Raw genomic sequence first — 17,514 nt, 5'->3', positions numbered from 1 at the left:
AAAGAGGCTAGTATTAGATGATGAATGGATTAGAGTCAACTTTCATTTTAGAAGGTGTCTTCATTTCCTTTTATTACTTTTAGGAAGGCACAACTTGCATTAACATCAAGGAAAAGGAATTGCATTAAAAGAAAAGAAGGAAGGTTCCAGTGCTGCCCACTAGTGCCTCTTGAGTTCAGGGACCACCAAGCAGTTAGTCCTCTACGTTTTTCTTGTCTTTTTTAAAAATAAATAAATAAAAATAGGTGAAGAAGGGGTGTGATAGAGTAAGAGTATTTCTTACCACAGTTAATTGTGCGGAAGGCATTTTAAAAGGTGCTTCTAACTTTTCCATGGGTGTGTTTGGAAAGGAAAATACGTACTTTCTAGATGCTCCCGGAAAAAAACAAAAAACGAAAACAGAAAAAGTCACATGCCCAAGAGCCAGGCTTAATGATTCCTACAAACAACTGGATACTTTCAGAGAAAGACAGATGGTGACTAGTGGCTCACAGAAGCCTTGGACTGTGAATTATCATTCTGCAATCAGAACACTGAAATTCAAAGCACCCAGTAACACTTCCTTCGTCAGCAGCCACGGAAGTCTGGACATGACCAAAGAGAGCAGAGTGCAGGACTGCCACTCCAAGGCCAGGGCCAGCATCTCACAGACATGCACCGAGAAGTTTTCAGGAACCATTTCTGTCTAGGACAACTTGAAAACTACCCAACAAAAACGCTCCCACTGTGTGCTGGGGTGCAGATGGAATAGAGCAAGGGGCACACATATCAGATGGACTTGAGACCATCAGGAGGAAAGGAAAATGAGAGTTTCTGCCTTCTGCAAGTTTTCTATCTGGAGAGATACACAACTGCTGAAATGAATGCAGACCAGCCCCAGTTTAGAATAACTGTGGAAAAACTCTGGGACCCTGGGAAGAACCCCGGATAGGCCAGGGGAGAGGAGACTGTCACTGAGGAGCTGAAGGACTTTGAGGGGATGGGACCACAAAAACAATGGAAGAAAACAAGTGTGTAAGCCTATGATGGGAGAAGAGCAGTGAGACTTGTATTTCTCAGCTTTGCTGAGTCAAGCATCTCTCAAGATGATTATCACAAACATGGGTCCCTATTACTAAGAAAGCTTCACAGGGACCTGACTCAGTAGGTCTGGGCTCAGGACCCAGGTATCTTGGATCTGCCTATGGAGGGCCACAGGTACCTCTTCTGTTCAGCCATGACCCCTAGATCAGAGAACCACAAGGTTCCATACAAGCACAAAAGGTTAAGAGACTTGAATCCTAATCATGGATCAAGTATTAGTTCTGAAAGAATTCATGGGAAGGGCTTAGTATTAAATATAAAACCTGAGACACGGTAAGCACAGGAATGCTGGTTTATTGTTATTTTTATTCTTTGGGAGAAGCTGTTCAAAGGATGGCACAGTTCCGTTTTGCAGTTCAGAAGCGCAAATTCCATGACTGTCTTCCAGGCAAGAAATGCAGGGGAAACCCTCTCTACTTGTGCATCGAAGGATGAAGATAGTGTTTCGGCAATAGTGAAGTTCACAGATGCGTGAGAAAAATTAATTCTCCCTCTTCCAGTCAGACACACGCATGAGAAGAAGATTCCAACAAAAGCTGGACACCTGTTATGCCCAGCATCACTATCATATTATTTTGTACACCTGAGTCTGCAAGCCAACTAGTTTTGTCCTATTCGTTCAAAACTCTATAGTATGGGTGGGGGTGGGGGTCAGAAAGGAGTGAAGAGATATGACATTTTAACTGCTGCCTGGCTTTCGGGGGGAGGGAGAGGGCTATTGGGACATGGAGCTCTTTTTGGATGTGACTACATACTAGGCAGGTCCCTAGAAACAATACAGTCTTTACCCGTTGGGTGGTTCCCAAACAAGGTAGGGGGAATGCAGCCGTGTGTGCAGAAACCAGGGTCTAACTGCCACTCCCAATGAACCTGCCTATACCTGGACTGCTTTTATGATGGGAGGATGTTCTTCTGGAAAATGCCCGTGTCTCTCCAGCTTCAGATGCCCACAATCCTTTCTGTCTACACCACACTATGTCCACTGCTGGGATCATGAGGCACCTTCCTTGGTCCTACCATAGCTAAGTCCCTGAAGGACAAAGATAGTGTCTTGTAGACCTTTGTGTCCCCTGTATTGCTCAGCCTGTGGGAGTGGTGAGTACACTCTTATAAATTGCAACAGTAGGCATCAGAAGAAGAGAAGGCTAGAGCCAGTCTCCCAGATTCATTTCATTCAAATGGCAGTGCTCTTAAATGGAGTCTACTCAACATCACAGAACAGAGCTGGGGGCAGGGAAGCCTTCAGTAACCATCCAGTCTAATACCTTATTACAAGTGTCTTTTGGGGGGTAGGGGGGGAATTGGTTTTCAAGCCCATTGGCTTGTACACGGTGACCAAGAGTTAAGTGAGAACATTCCAGGAAGACCCGTGTTTAAATCCTGTTTCAATCCAGCTGTGTAACCTCTCGCAAGCCTTCATTTCTGTGCAAACTCCTGGTGAGAACTAGGTCTACCTAAGAGGGTTGTTGTGAAAATCTAAAGAGATCATGCTTGGGAAGTGTGTATTAGCCCAGTGCCTCACACATCCACACATGTAAGGCAAAGAAGCTTTGAGAAATGAAAAATACATTCCAGGGCTAACAATAAGGGCTCGGTGAAGGTCACGTTCACTACCCTTCCAGTCTCTTCTAATTAAATTCACAGGGGGCAAGGCAGCCATAGCCCGCACTCCTTACTGCAAAGGCCAAGACGTGCATGGCAGGGCAAGAGCACAGGGGTGTTTTGTGGCCACCTTGCCTTGGGTGCATGCCCTTCTTGAAAATGCAACAGTTAGTCCACACAAATAGTTAATTATGTCATTTGAGAAAAACCATCACTTGATTATGCTAATAAATAACACTGTCACAGATGAGTTGGAAGTTAAATAAGAATAGCTGGAGATGACCAAGGTCCTTCAAAAATTAGGGGAAGGGCCTTGAAGCAGAAGCTGATACAGATGATACACAGAACCACCCACATAGGAAAAGTCCCTTACACTTCCCCCTTCTCTACAACCAGCTCCCACTTTATTTTTTTTTTTAATGAAAATAGTTTTCCTTTTCTTTTTTTAATGAAAAGCTTTGGTTTTCCAGCAAACCCTTTTAGAACTCTTTAACTGAATGTGTTAAGAGTACCACTATATACTAGACACAACATAAAGAGGCAAAACTCTGTTTTAAAAGTTTTTGTGGATTTTCCAAGTCATTTGGTTATAATGGAACTGGGTTATAATTGCTATAATGAAATCATCACTAGAAATAATTCTTTTCAGTTTCAGGCCTTGGGGATGAATGTGACTTGATATCCACTTCCTCCAGTGCTGTTCCCACTTCTTTAAGGAGGTCTTTACGGACTGTGTTCAAAACTGTACCACCCTAAGAAAATTCGGATGTGAAAAGTTCCTTTTGTGGAGGACAACAGAAAACCTTCCAGAAATGCATCCAGGAAATCTAAATCAAAGCCACACTGTGTGCTGGGAGTGCTGGTGGGGTAAACAAGCTGAAAAACATGTCTCCTCCCTCTTTAATCTTTTTACAGAGTCCGGTGTTCAAGACAAACAACCGTAACATAAAACCAGGTGCCTCTTAGTAAGTGTGTTATCTAAATATTAAATATATCTTCAAAACCACCCATGCATTTGGTCGAAATCATCACTTTCAGGGACAGCTAACTAAAGTTCAAGGTTGAGAGAATGGCAATCATGGGAGGCTGCCTGGAGAGCTTAAGCCTTAAAGAATATGATGAGCACTAGGAATCTGTGAGCCAGGGAAAAAAAAAACAAAAAACAAAAAAAAACAGCAACATTCATAAAACATTCATAGAATGGAAGTTCAGGGAGTGAGGCCTCAGCTGCCCACACACACCAGCACGAGCAATGCCTGAAACTCACCCAGAGGGCCGCTTGGACCCCTTGTTGAGACGGCCATCTCACCGAGGCCTCTCTGGCTCACAGCGGCGCAGCCCATGGCTGCCACATGTAAGGGAGCCCCGGTCCCTGTGTTGACCGCGACAGACTCTTCAGTCCTCACAAACCTACGCGGTAGCTGCGTTTGTTATCAGTTTCACCCAGCATGTGAGGACACGGGTCCCAGGTCCACCTTCCACTGCTGTGTCTGCAGACATGGGCCCTGGATGGGGCTGACTGCCAGGTGGAGGTCGTGAACTGCACCCAACAAACGCAGCCTGGGCCGACCTCCCCCACTGGATACAGATGCTTCAGGATCACAAGAGGACACTCTGGAACCCAGACCAGCTCGGCACACAGTGCTCCCCCGAACCCTCAATTAGGAGTAAGCTCAGGGCTCTCCACCATAGTCAGGCACTCCCTTGCCACGGAGCACGAAGCATTTTTAGTAGGGATTTTCATACCATGTGGCTGCTTATAGAGGGAGGGGTGTGAAACATTCAGTGGGGATATTTCTGCTTCTCAAATACAGACACAAGTGACATCAGGGGACAGACGTGGTCAGTCCCAGCAGAAAAGGAAAAGTCAGCTTAAAACCCGAACTTATGAGGCAAACAGTAACTATTTAAAAGGAATCAAAATCTTCCTGTGACTTTAAATCATGGAGCCTTTCTGTTTTCTACCTGGAGGCATGGCTGTGACTCATTTCTTGCCGGTTCCGTTCATCAAGCTCTCCGGATTTTGAGCACTGAATGGTTAAATTAGAAAGAAAGGGTCTTTTAACAGACCTCAAAGCGCACGAAGCCTTTCCACCCGAAGTATTCATCCCACTGCAGTTGGGGGGGAGTGGGGAGGGGGCACCCCCTGTGGCTGACCTTTGACCCCTGGAGAACCCTTAAGCCCGGTGTTCTGCAACTTGGCCCTGCCACCCTCATCGCGCCCACACACCCGTCCACCGAATGCTGTTAGAGATGGGGAACCCAGCAAGTGAAAGGGTGATTCAGGCCCTTCGAGATCCCCCTGCCGGCCCTCCACTCACCCCAACCCCTCCACCTTCCCTAACTGTGGGGAACCCAAAGGGAATGAAAGCTCGCCATTCACCTCGCAACCTATTAATCAACAGACGTTGAAAACAAATAGAGCCATTGCTGGCCCTGGCCTCTCGGGCGGCCGGCCCTCCTCTTCAATACTCCCCTATGGCTCTCCCTTTCTGCACAAGAAAAATGGGGCCAGAAAGTGCCTTTAGGAGCCCAGCACAATAAAACAAAAGCAGCACAGAGGAGCACTTGTCAGCCTTCTCCCCTCCCCGGGGTGGGTAGGGAGGGTCTTCAGGGTCTTAGATGACCAGCCCTCCCAGGGTCTGAAATCAGCATCAGGAAGGAACACTCTTCAAGCTCTGTTTACTATTTTTTTTTTTTTTAATGAGTTTATGGCTCATCTTGATACATTTTTCCGGGACACTGCTTCCTATGGCTGTACCAAGGCCAATGGCACCTAGCAAAACAGTAACAGATGCTGCATGTCACTGGGGCCATGGAGCACTGATAGGCAGGAGAGGTTGAGACAAAGAAGCGCTGTTTTTTCCTTATCAACCACCCGCCCCCCCCCCAACCCCGTGATCCAACTAGTCCTGTTTTGGGGGGGGCTATGATCCAGAGTGGAAGGGTCAGCGATGGTAGTCTTCCTGCCTCAACAACCCATCGCACCAACAGTGGGCAGCCACTTCAGTGCTGAGATGATGACGTCAGGGAGTGCCCTGGAACCAGGCCTGCGCTCACAGCCAGACTTACCTGCTGAGCATCTCACTACTCTATCCTGTAAACCTCCTGCAGGCACGCATGCATGCACAGAAGGGAAAGGTGGTGGGCGGCCCTCCACCGGGGCTGGGGCCTCAAGGGCTGTTTCCCACCTTCGCTGTGACCCTGTGCCCAGCCAGCGAGGGTCTCCCCGCCTCCCCCACATGCAGGGGCTGTTCACAGTTGGGCACTGCTCCTCTCTGCCTAAGGCTCTGTCCCACCCCCCCAACCTGGACCAAGGGGGCATTGTTTCCTGAGGGTCAGACTTTTATGGATGGCTACAGCACTGCCCATTGGAAATGGTAAAACCAAGAAAGCTGCGCAGGGTTTGAGTTTTGTTGAAGCAATGAGGTGGTTCCGAGAAAAGAGGTCTGCCTGTGAGATGCAGAAAAGAAGCACGGCCCTGCAAGTGTGGTGCCCACCGTGCACCGCCCGGCCTGAGTCATGCGCCCACAAGGCTGCAAAGTTATAGCTTCTACTAGCGCCAGAGTCTGACCCTCAGGATGTTGTTGGTTTTGTGAACTATCAACGGCTGACTTTTTCTTCCCCCCTTCCTCTCTTCTTTCTCTGGAATCAGATCCATTTAGACAGCAAGAAGAGGGAGAGAGAAGATTCCCCCAGGCATCTACGAAATTCTGCCGACTCACAGTTCCTCCCGCACTCACACACGCATTAAAACTCTTCGTGCAGGGAAATGATTGAACAGGGCAGGCAGGGAGAGGATAAATGTGCAGCCAGTTTTCATCCAAATTCTCACACACACATGAATATACACAGAACTAACACGAACCATCCTGAGCCCTTGGCCTTTTGTTGTTCTTGTTGTTGTTGTTTGGGTTTTTTTGCCCCTTCTATAAGACAACAACATAGCAAGTATCATAACCAGACTGCTGAGCATTAAGGGTCTAGGGGGCCAAATTCAGCTCTTCTTAATGACCATGTCTCAATCCCCCAAAAGGAGGAGGGGAGGGGAGGCGGGGGACTGGAGGTGTCAGGGTGGGGAGTGAATGCACGAAGGGGAACATTTAAACCTTGAAAATAAAGATGTGGTCCAGCTGCCTGGCTTTGGGAATGTTGCAGCCAAGGCCCGACCCAGGAAACCTGTGCATTCACAGACTCTTGAACAATTACTTCCAGTTAAGTTCATTAAACAGAATTTATGTCCACTCACTCACATTTATTCTCCAATAAAAAGAAAGCATCCCATTGTGCTTCCCCCAACTAACCTTTAAAAACCACTTGGGAGCTTATGCCTTGGCCCACCCGGTCCAGGCTCGTCCCTGACAACTGAGTTCCCAGGGTTTTCTTCCTGACTCCTGCCTCCCTTCAGTATCTTGCCACAGCATCCTGGAGGGTGGGGGCGGGGAGGGGGGGGGGGTGTGCACAGCAGTGCACAGGGGCCCTCTGACAGTCCTAACCCTCCACCGGGTCTCAGAGATGAAGGGCCAACCACTTCACCCTGAAGTAATTTCCCAGGAATTTGCAACCTCCACCCTCCAGCCAGCAAGATATTTTTCTACTACTTGGGCATTAAATGATTAGTGTTAGCATAATCAATCTTGTTAAGTGTCCGAGTTTGCAGGGAATCTTTGGGACTTGGGTAAGAGGGTACAGCTGTTTCTAGGAGAGTCAATTTTCAAAACAGAGCCAGGGATAAAACTAACCTATTCCAAATGAAGAAATCCAAAAGCTCAAATTCAAAACAACTTTTTAAAAAATAATGATTTCCAGACCATCTCCCCTAAAACACAACCACCCCAAATCTAAGGATTCCTAAATAGGATGGAAAAGAAATCACCAATTTTGATTTTGAATAAATTTTAAGTACATAATGGTTATTACATCCTGGGGATTTCAAGAAAGAAGCAGTGAACAAAATTTGATACCACCTTTCTAATTTATTTACAATGCCCAGCTATATAAAAATGCCTTTAGCATTTCTTAAATAAACACTCTGTGCCTAACTTTCCAATCTAGGTGGTATTTGAAAGCCATACCTGTTACATGAGTCTGATAAGAGCTCAAGAAACAAGTCACCTTCAGAGAGCAGGTAAATTTCTCCCTAGTAACAAACAGATGAACTGACAGGTAGGACAGACATTTTCATGTGGCCCCACAGATACAAATAACCAAAACTCGGATTTGACAGGAAATCAGCAAAACCAGACTAAAGGGAAGACGAATTCAAATGCAAAACGGAACTGTTCTGCTCTGTTTTGTCCCGTTAGTGTCCCAAACACAGGCATTCCTTAACGGACAACTACAGCCTCCACGAACAATACACGGAGAAGGACACAGCCCCACCGCCCTCTCTGACTGCAGCTGTTGAAAGTTTAAGGTAACAAGGGAATGACCCCAGGCAAAGTTCACTTACAAAAAAAAAAGTCTTCAAATGTGTGCAGAAGTATGTAATCTGGACGGCATGTCAGGATTTCATCACATTCCAAAATATTGCAGAAGGAAAGAATTCCATGACATAGCTCAGCCAGGCCCCCCACCATCCCCAAACCACAGAGGGGAGGTTTCCTTAAAAATATAAGGTTGCAGGCTCTGTTGCTTCCAGAAAATGCGGAGGCAGCAGCCTGTTGTGACAATACAAAGATCATAATATCTGTATCATCAGAGTCAGGAATTTACCCTTTCAAAGGAATTCCCTTCCCATAAGCCATCAAGAATAGAGGCTTCCCCATACCAACACAGCAGGACTGCTATGAAGTAACCCCAGTAATTTGAGTAAACAAAGGTCTGGAACCTTTCAGGAATCTGGAAACGGTGGGAAATTTGTGGCAAGACAATTTATACATTTGCAGTGCCAGCCTGCACTCTTCTCCCCACAATTCTTGACAGTTTACACCACCATACACTGAGCTGGAAAGTTGCACAGAACCAGAAGGGAAACCAAGACACATGTTTGTCATTCCTTCATGCTCGACTAGAGAACTACCTACCACTTAGATAGTTCAATATGACACAGAGGATTTTAATTCATGATTTTGAAAACATAAGGACTCTTATAGTCTGTAGTATATTTCATTCCTTCTTCCCCTAAATATTAGATCTAAGAGTTGACTGACCACTGCCAATGTTTCTTTGGCCATTCGACAACAACAAAAATTAATAACAAAAAGCAATAATTAAGACAAGTAAGGAATCGCCTCCAAGAGAATGCCCTTACAGCTTGTGGCAAAGGATTTGATCTGAGAGTTGAACGGAGTATCAAGTATTCTAAGCCCCAAATAGGTACTGCAAAGGGGCCTTCTCCCTGATCGTTAACAGCACAATAGGCTGTCATCAGTCTTTGCTCACATTTCCAAAACACATTTTATATTACATTTACAAAATACAAACACCACAAGCAAGACTGGAGCCCTAAAAGGCTGGCAGCATCTAAATTTGGAGATTGAAAATAAATACAACCAAAGACAGAGCGACACAAAGTTAGCATTAAATATGAAATCAAAATACACAGTTTACACAAGCCCTGCTACTGGAAAAGCCTTATTGCTCAAAAATGTTTCAAGCTTCCAAAGTATGCTCTTCCATGAGAGCATGTCATTTTTCCTTCTCTTTCTTCCAGTGGAGCCCACCCTGGTGGGTGAAGCGGGGGGACAGATTATTTATTAGAAGAAATCCCAAATCCCACCACCCTTTTCCAGATTATAGCTCACTTGCACTTGGGGAGCTGGGTCTGCGTTGCTATAGAATCGTAAGGATGGTGATAAAAGTCAAGCTTTCTCTACTCCCCATCTTTTTTTTAACCCTTTCCCCCACTTCCCCAAAAAAGCCACTATGAAAAGTACATAGTAAGAGAGCATAGCTTGAGTTGACCATTTACTCTTATCTTGTTTTTCCTGCCCACTGTCTGAATAAAAAAAAACAAAAACAAAAACAAACACAAAGGTTTAATGGTCAAGACTATATATAAGCAAGGACAGAACACACACACCCACACACACACACCCACACACACACACACCCCACTACTCACCCAGCAATTCAAATTGAGGTGCCAACCGCCCAACTGGTGGAAGAGAGTGAGCCCAGAGGCCACCGCACCTCCCTTCCCACTCAGATCTTCCACTCCCACTAAGATGGTATTCCTAGGGTCCATAATAGCTTTGGTTTTCTTTCTCTCCACCTCAAAAAAAAACTTTCTCTGTACCTTCAAGATGGGACTGGGCCAGCTTTTTTTTCTCCTCCCTTATTGCTTTTCTCACTTTTCTTCTTCCTCCCCGCTTCCCCTCCCTTTCTCCCTTTCATTTTAAAGAGCTGAAAAAAGGCATCTTAAAAGATGGAGATGGCTCCCAATTTCTGCCCTGGGACACTCAAAATGCTCCCCAAGTTCTCGCTCACGATGCCTGCAGTTATTTGGTTAATTCGTCCCTCTCCACACACATCCCTCTGAAACCAAATAAAAAGCAAAAACAAACAAAAAGAAACCAAATCATCTAGTTCGACTGGTTACAGATTAAATTTTTAAAAAATTAATGAAAAGAAATTCCTCCCAGTTTCTATCCTGTACCACTGCAAAATCCTTGAAGGAAGGGGGAGGCCCATTTCCCCAGCCAGCTCGGGCTCTAAACAGAGTCCCCCCTCCCTCACCCGTTACCTTGGGCAGCGGGGCCAGAGCCACCGCTAAGAGTAGCTAAGAAATTACGGTCAGCCATGAGGGAAAATGATCAACCGAAGGGAAGAGGCAGGCACTTTATCTACAAGATTGTCAAATCCCTCAAAACAAATTTCTTAGGGCGAGGGCTGCCATGGGTTGGGGGATGGGGAGAGGAAAGTGTGTTTTCTTGTCAGTGACACGGGAGTGACACTCGGTAGGGCCTTGCCTGCCACACACACACACCCCTCTTCCTTCCAGAGCAAGAGACTGAGCCTGTAAGATTTTTCAGTTGACCTCTCTGGAAGCAGAAGAACGGAAGCTTCCCGCGTTCACTGGCATTCCAGGAGTCTGAATGCTCTCTGGCTTTCTGACTGTAAGTTCTGTGAGCTTTCTCCCCAGAATTTGAGAGAGAGGGAAGAGAGGAGAAGGAGAAAAAAGGCAATTCCTGAGTCCCCCCAACCCGACTTACTTTTCCCGGGTCTCTCCTAGGATCCAGGACTGGGTACATGTGTGTGGGTTTAACTTAATTGGAGTTGAGAGACCCAGACATCACAGGCCTGAAATCATCCTCTTTTCCATGAAGGAGGGGACTGTGGGAGGGTGTCTGTTCCAGGAGGGGTTAAAGACAGAAGAAAGTTGCAGAGGACAACACTCACCCAGAGCGCCTTTCCGGTCCTTCCCCTCCCCAAGTGTGAAATCTTTTCACCCTCTTCAAAAGCAAACACACAACTCCGATTTGCATGCAGGTAAGAAAACACCCCGGCTGCCACATGGGGTCCCGGCCGCCCGGTCTCAAGCAAGACCGGTGGCAAAGATTCTGTTTCTTCTGGCGCGGGACACCTAACATACAGGAGATGTTTTTAATTTACCGACTCGACTGTCCAGCTGTTGATCTGCAAACCCACAGGGCTGTTTTTCCTGATGTCGGTCTTTAAGCAATCTGTTACTATACCAGACAAGTTGGTACCCCTCGCAACTTCCACCTCCCCACAATGTCCCCTTCCACAAAAAAAACCCCATAAGGACTGGAAGGGCTTCAGGGTAACAAAAAAGTGAGGATTCTTAATTTTTCTCTTCTTCTTTTTTAAAATACTGCTCCGTGGTCCCAGTTTCTGGACTTTATTTGGCCTTCCCGTGTAAGTGTCAGGCAGTAAGCTTTAAGGCCCTTAATACCAAAACAAAACCCTGCCATTTCCCTTTACATGGCAGTAACAAAAGCAATGAGGCTCCAGCTTGACAAGTAAAAAGCCCCAACCACACAGCCCCCTAATTGCCTCCCCTCCCTCTATTCACGCGGACCACCACACTAGGCAGCGGCCTTTGTCACACATGCAATTTCTTAAGTAAACTGCAAGTTCCTTTCCCGCTGATGGACAGCTCCCAATCATTCAGCAACAATAACTTATAAAGTGCAGCAAACAGGATGGGCAACTTGGACTAGAAATGTATTTTCTGGCTGTCTCAAAAGACAAGGAAAATGGAAACAGCAAGAGGAGCCAACACATTCCAGACAGACCTCCTCCTCCTTCAAAAGGACACGGAAATCTCATGAATTTCTTCAAACTAACCCCTCCTAAGAAAATGCTCCCGGAAATATGCTGTCCCACCGTCCGACTGTTCCCAGTCGGTCCCCTAGGCACCCCGATTTGTCAGAAGTACATCCACCCTTAGAACATTTCCATTGAAAAACAAACAACAACAAAAAAAAGGGCGACCGAAGGCTGCAAAGTTCTGTGGGATTTTTTTGGTAAACTTTCCCAAATACTTCTCTTCTCCCCCCTCACCAAAAAAAAAACCAACCCAGGACCCTTTCCTTTCAGCATGCAATTAACAATAACGTGGAGAAGAAATAAACTCAGAACAGAAGGGACAGACCATTTACATCCCACGGTTCTCTTCCACATCAGCAACAAAGTTCTGTTTACGTTGTTTTAGATAAAGAAGTTTGAGACGGAGGTGAGAGGAACTGGGTCTTGAAAGAATATATACAAAAAGTAGAAAAGGGCCGATCCTTTAGGAAAATATTTGGGGAGAGCCAGGGAGGAGGGGAGTCAGGAAGCTGGAGCATTTAAGTGAATTTAACTTGATGGGGGCAAAAGAAACAACCCCTCTCCCCCGTCCCGAATATTCACGTCCGAATTAAACAATAATCATAAGGCATGTTTTTATAGTCACGGGCTAAAAGTTCAGAACGAAAAAGTCATGTCATTTTTCTTTTTCCGTTGTGTGTGTGTGTGTGTATGTTTTAGAGTTAAAAAAAAAAAAAATTAAGTCCAACTCCATCGGGCACCTTACCAGTCAAGGGACATCAAATCTTAAAGTTACTGCTAAGTGACAGCGAACCCCACGGAGGCTGGGAGCAGGAGCATGCAAGGGCCTTGGACAAACCGGGACGCGGCGGGGCAGACGCGGGGACGCAGCGGGCCGGGTACCCCGCCCCGCACACCCGTCTGCCGGCCCGCTTGCCCGCGCGCGCGCACGGGACCGCTTACCATCTAGAGCGGGTTGCGGGGCTCTCCTTCCCGCCGCCGGCTCGCGGGCATGCTGCCGCGCGCCCGGATGGCCGCGCAGGGCCCGCGCCGGCCGCAGGCTCCACTGGAGGGCAGCACCCGCTCTGCAGCCGCGCGGAGCACCCGCGGCACAGGGGACTAGCTCACACCACCAGCGCCGCCAGACTGGATGATGCTCAAGCACAGTTCCATTCACAGAATTATCTCGCTTGATAGGGAAGGGCACAATAACTGGGATCTCCCCCGATTCCACAACAATCCACACCCCCCCCCCCGAAAGGGAGGGGTATTAAAAAAAAAAAAAAAAAAAAAAAAGGCAGGGCTTTCTCTTTTTTTTTTTCCCTCTTCCCGCAAACCGGCATTCAATCAAAAGAACAAAGCCCGATATTTTGTTTGCCGACTTGGCAAACATAAAGGCAATTTCAGTAGTCCAAAGAAGTTCACGTAAGTTGGCTAAAGTAAGGCTTTGCAGTTCTCCAGTGAAATTAAGCTTTAATAGCTATCTGATGCCATTCAGAGAAGGAAAGGGGGGAGGGGGGAGACAGCTGAATTTAGATAAAGTTAGAGGACCACTTCACTCTTAAAGTTTTTTGCCCGCTGAAAGTACCCTCAAAATTCTTGACAACATCCAGAGCTTAATTATCTTGCTGAATTCTTTTTGGGGGGTGGAGGGGTATACAAAAGTCAAAATAGACCATTAAAAACACCAATATGTAAAAGAATTCAGAACAATTTACTGTATAACATTTTTCATGACTAACTTAAAAAAAAAAAAAAAACCTACCGAAAACTTGTGGATGTGTTCCTTTAAAGCAAATGGTCCTAACACATATTAAACCACCGCTGCGCATCTTCTAAGCATCGTAGGAAAAAATGACTATTGATCTTCAAATAGCGATAATTGAAAAGATCAAAAAGATTAAACAAAATCAAGAATGTGCTGACTTACCATGCTATGCTTTTTTGTTGCAACTTTGTAGAAATTTCACTCAAAGAAACTGCATCAGAGGTGTCAAATTTTTTAGCGGACTGTGATCGTATTATTTCCGCAGCCCTGCCTTCCAATGCTTCAGAACTTTTTTCCCTTTCTCTTTTTTGTTTGTGGTACCTAGCTTTTTGCTATAGACTTTAAAAGCCTTCAGCTCAGCAAACCAGCACAAATTATCTTGCCACCTTGCGCAGCTCTGATGCTTTGGCCGCTAACTTTGGAAGGCCCTTTACTACTGCATCAAAATTAGCATTGTCAAAGCAGTTAATGAATATTAATATTGTATTTGTCATTGGAGCCGGCCCGTTGCTGAACTCCGAGTCATCCATCAGGGACAAGATTAAGAACACAATTATTTCTGACTGACAGGGACCAAATCTGCTAGAATTTTTTTTTTTAACAATTCGGGGGGAAAAAAACCCACAATATCATCATCTTAAGGTGTCTCCCAAGAGACTGGGAACCAGATTAATACGCTTTTAATGAAGTAGAGATCATTATGTATGAAGGGGAAAAAAAAAAAGATGTACTATTCAAGCTATTTAGTTATGGTGGCGGCAAGAATTTAAAAAAAAAAAAAAAATGCAGACGGCATATCTTTTTCGACAGCTGTCCAGATTTTATTCATACTGTTCTAAAGAAAAAGACGACTTTTTTCCTGAAATCTTTTCCTTTTTAAAAAAAGAACAGAGAATGAGCGATTCGTCCCATCTGGGATAATTTTCCATGTCTTCACTTTTACTGTAGCAGCTCAGGAAAGACAGCACGGTAAATAATTCCTACACAAATTTGACAAGAAACACCTTCATCAGCTCGGCTCCTTCCACCTCTATTCCCCAGATTCCAAGCACTGTCTCTCTCACTTTATTCAGGATGAGCCTTTACATTTACAGAAACTCTTAAGTTCCCTTTAACAGTGGCAATCTTTCTGTAATAAACACACAGAAAAACAACACAACTCAACGAAAGTCCATTCAACACACCTAGTAGATCTCAAATAGCCATCACACAGAGTATCCAGTACCTTTCTAACCAGCCAAGACTGTCTAATTGATGGCGCCGCAAAGTGGTAATGGAAGTTTTGTCAGAAATTAAACTAACCGAGCCTGATGAACTGAGAGCCATCAGCCCAGTAGCAGAAAATGTCTTAAAAGATTATTAAAACACAGAACCTTCTCTACAAAACAGGCAAGAGACTAATTTAAAAGGAATTAGGTGTAAAAACTTGCAGCTTACCTGGCATAACCAACTTATTTGAATTCACCAAAATCATTTCAACATCTATTATGTCATGCAAAGTTACAGCACGTATAACTATACTGTACGTATCTACACACATAGATATATATGGCGATTTCTTAGACGTTTTAGGACTAGCATGCTTCACTGGCTTGCTCCATATAAATTGTCTTCGAGATGATATTTCCACCCCCCTTTTCGTATTTTAAATGTGGTAAAAAGGGGAGAACTAAAAGGGATAAAATGACAGATGTGATGGTTAATCTACCCAATGAATCGTGGGGGTCTAGGTAAAGCCGTAATGGCCACTGAGCTAATCTACAACACCCACTGACCACCCCACTGGCCTTCTAATACCATTATCAACCCTTAGATGAACATTCTAAATTAGAGTTTTGTTCGAAAAGGGTGTGAATCTGACCTTCGATGCTGGGAAGCCGGTGCTGTACATACAGATGGGAAAGTTCTTATAAAAAAAAATTTTTTTTTAAGGTTTCTACTTTCTCGCGATTTGCATCTTTGAACTCTGTATCTTTATATCCTCCCTTTTGCACAAAGAAAAAAAAAAACCTCTCCCCAAATCCCCTCCTGCAATAGCCACTGATGTCATCTCTACCACACACCCTACAATGTTTATGCTTATCCTTTAAGAAGAACCTAAACCAAACCACTGAAAACAAAGAAAAATCCTAAAAAAATATAAAAACATTCGCCTTTGACCCAACTTATCTCCTCTCTTTCAATTTTCCACTGCCTTTACCTAGTGGTTTATTTCATGTTCAACAAACTCTTGGAATGTATCATAAAAATGTACCGTATCATAAAAATGAAGAGACTTGATTCAAACTCGAGAAAGGGAACAAAGATAGAGTTCTATAAAGAATCCCATTTGTTTGCCCGCATATCAAGTTATGCTACAAAGAAGGAAAGAAATTTGGGGCTAAGACTTTTCCTGAAGAACTTCCTTTAAAAAAAAAAAAGTGGATCAAAATGGACTTGTATCAAATTATTATTGCCTATTATTATTCACATCAGGAGATATTCCCAATGCCACTTAAAAAAAAATCAACATAACCCCCTATGATGTAAGCATACTTTCAAAGCTCCCTTTAAAAACCAAAAACAGATTATGTGCCTTTTTCCCCCACACACATCACCTCTTAAAACCTATCGTGGTCCTTATGTAGATCTCCCCTTTTATTTTAGAAAGGTGTGTGTGCGCGTTTCTGTGGTCACATGTTTATCTCTACCGAACGGACACTGTGCCCATCCCAGTACATGTGTATCCAAGTCAAAGATTTTTCAAGCATGGACTGGCTTCCAGATAACCTGAGATGTCTAAATTAAGGACTCCTTGCTTTATCAATTCACAGTTTCCCCATTCCTGGCCGAAGCCTGTCTTTTCAGGGTCAGGGAGAGATCGGCAATCTGCATCTTTGTGCGCTCCGTACTGGAGTTGTTAATAGGCAGCCTTCTCTGCCTCTCTCTCGGCTTCCCCAGCACGACCGCATCAGCACTAGTATCAAATTAACTCTCCGACTTTGAAACTTATTGATCTGCTATTAAGACACCAGTGAACTTGATGAAATGAGTGCTGTAGGTGCAGTCAGGACTTCAAAGTCTAGCACAGCCACATAAAGCAAGCGCCTTTGATCCTGACTCCGATCTACTGAGGGTTTAAAGCCCAGCTCTCCCTAAGCTGCCCTTCACTCTCGTCATGTCTGATGTCTTACCAACTAGTGACTTGATAATGTTAATAATGCAAATTTTACAAATGATTTTTACAATGGCAAAATTAATTATATGAATGGATGCTTCTTGCAATAGGGGTTTCTGCACTTCTCTCCCTTATAACATAACAACTAGAGCAAAAAGGATGGCTACGAAGGGGGTCGAGGCCCACGCAATTCCAGACAACGTTTTACTGCCTTCTTTTACCTTTTCATTTTGTACTTAGAACCAAAATAATTAACCAAAAATCCCATTCATAATCTTAGTGACTTGTATTCTGTAATTCTCATTTCCTAGTAAATATCAACTGTGCAATAGAAGTAACCTACTCTGCACACAAGGCTTCTACGTTTATATCACAAGTCAGTACAAAATCCTTATTTTTATGTAGGACTTCTTCTCGATAGTTACCACAAACCTACAGTAGAGTTGTAGGGATTTCACACCCTCCACTACTTCTTTTTTTGCGATTAGGAATAATCTGAAATGGTACGTGGTCAAGAATCAGAATGAACACAGATTCTGCTGCCTGAAAAATTCACACACGCATACCCTCTCACTCAATCTGGCTAAACAAAACTATTCTCCTAACAGTTATCTTTATCACCAGAGAATATGTCTTTAAACATACATTGATTCTACAACTTACTTCAGTAAGAAAATCCTTGTTATTA

At 44.6% G+C, this 17,514-nt stretch overlaps 1 protein-coding gene across 39 annotated transcripts in view; it reads right to left on the bottom strand.

Moving 5' to 3' along the window:
• The window catches only part of TCF7L2 (transcription factor 7 like 2), a 202,379-nt gene that overhangs the window by 28,387 nt on the left and 156,478 nt on the right, over window positions 1–17,514 (bottom strand). The window contains exon 1 of one of the 39 annotated variants that reach the window (XM_044934991.2): window positions 9,752–10,778. The exons of the other annotated variants lie outside the window; for them this stretch is intronic. Within the exon in view, the coding sequence (XP_044790926.1) occupies window positions 9,752–9,874 (123 nt within the window). The 5' untranslated portion in view covers window positions 9,875–10,778. Of the gene's footprint in view, window positions 1–9,751; window positions 10,779–17,514 lie in introns of those variants that run through there. 39 annotated transcript variants of the gene reach the window in all.

This window comes from Bubalus bubalis, chromosome 23 (assembly GCF_019923935.1).
Source record: "Bubalus bubalis isolate 160015118507 breed Murrah chromosome 23, NDDB_SH_1, whole genome shotgun sequence".
In the NCBI taxonomy this organism is placed as follows: domain Eukaryota; kingdom Metazoa; phylum Chordata; class Mammalia; order Artiodactyla; family Bovidae; genus Bubalus; species Bubalus bubalis.
The sequence above is the reverse complement of the archived record's forward strand: the minus strand, read 5'-3'. Positions and strand labels throughout refer to the sequence as shown.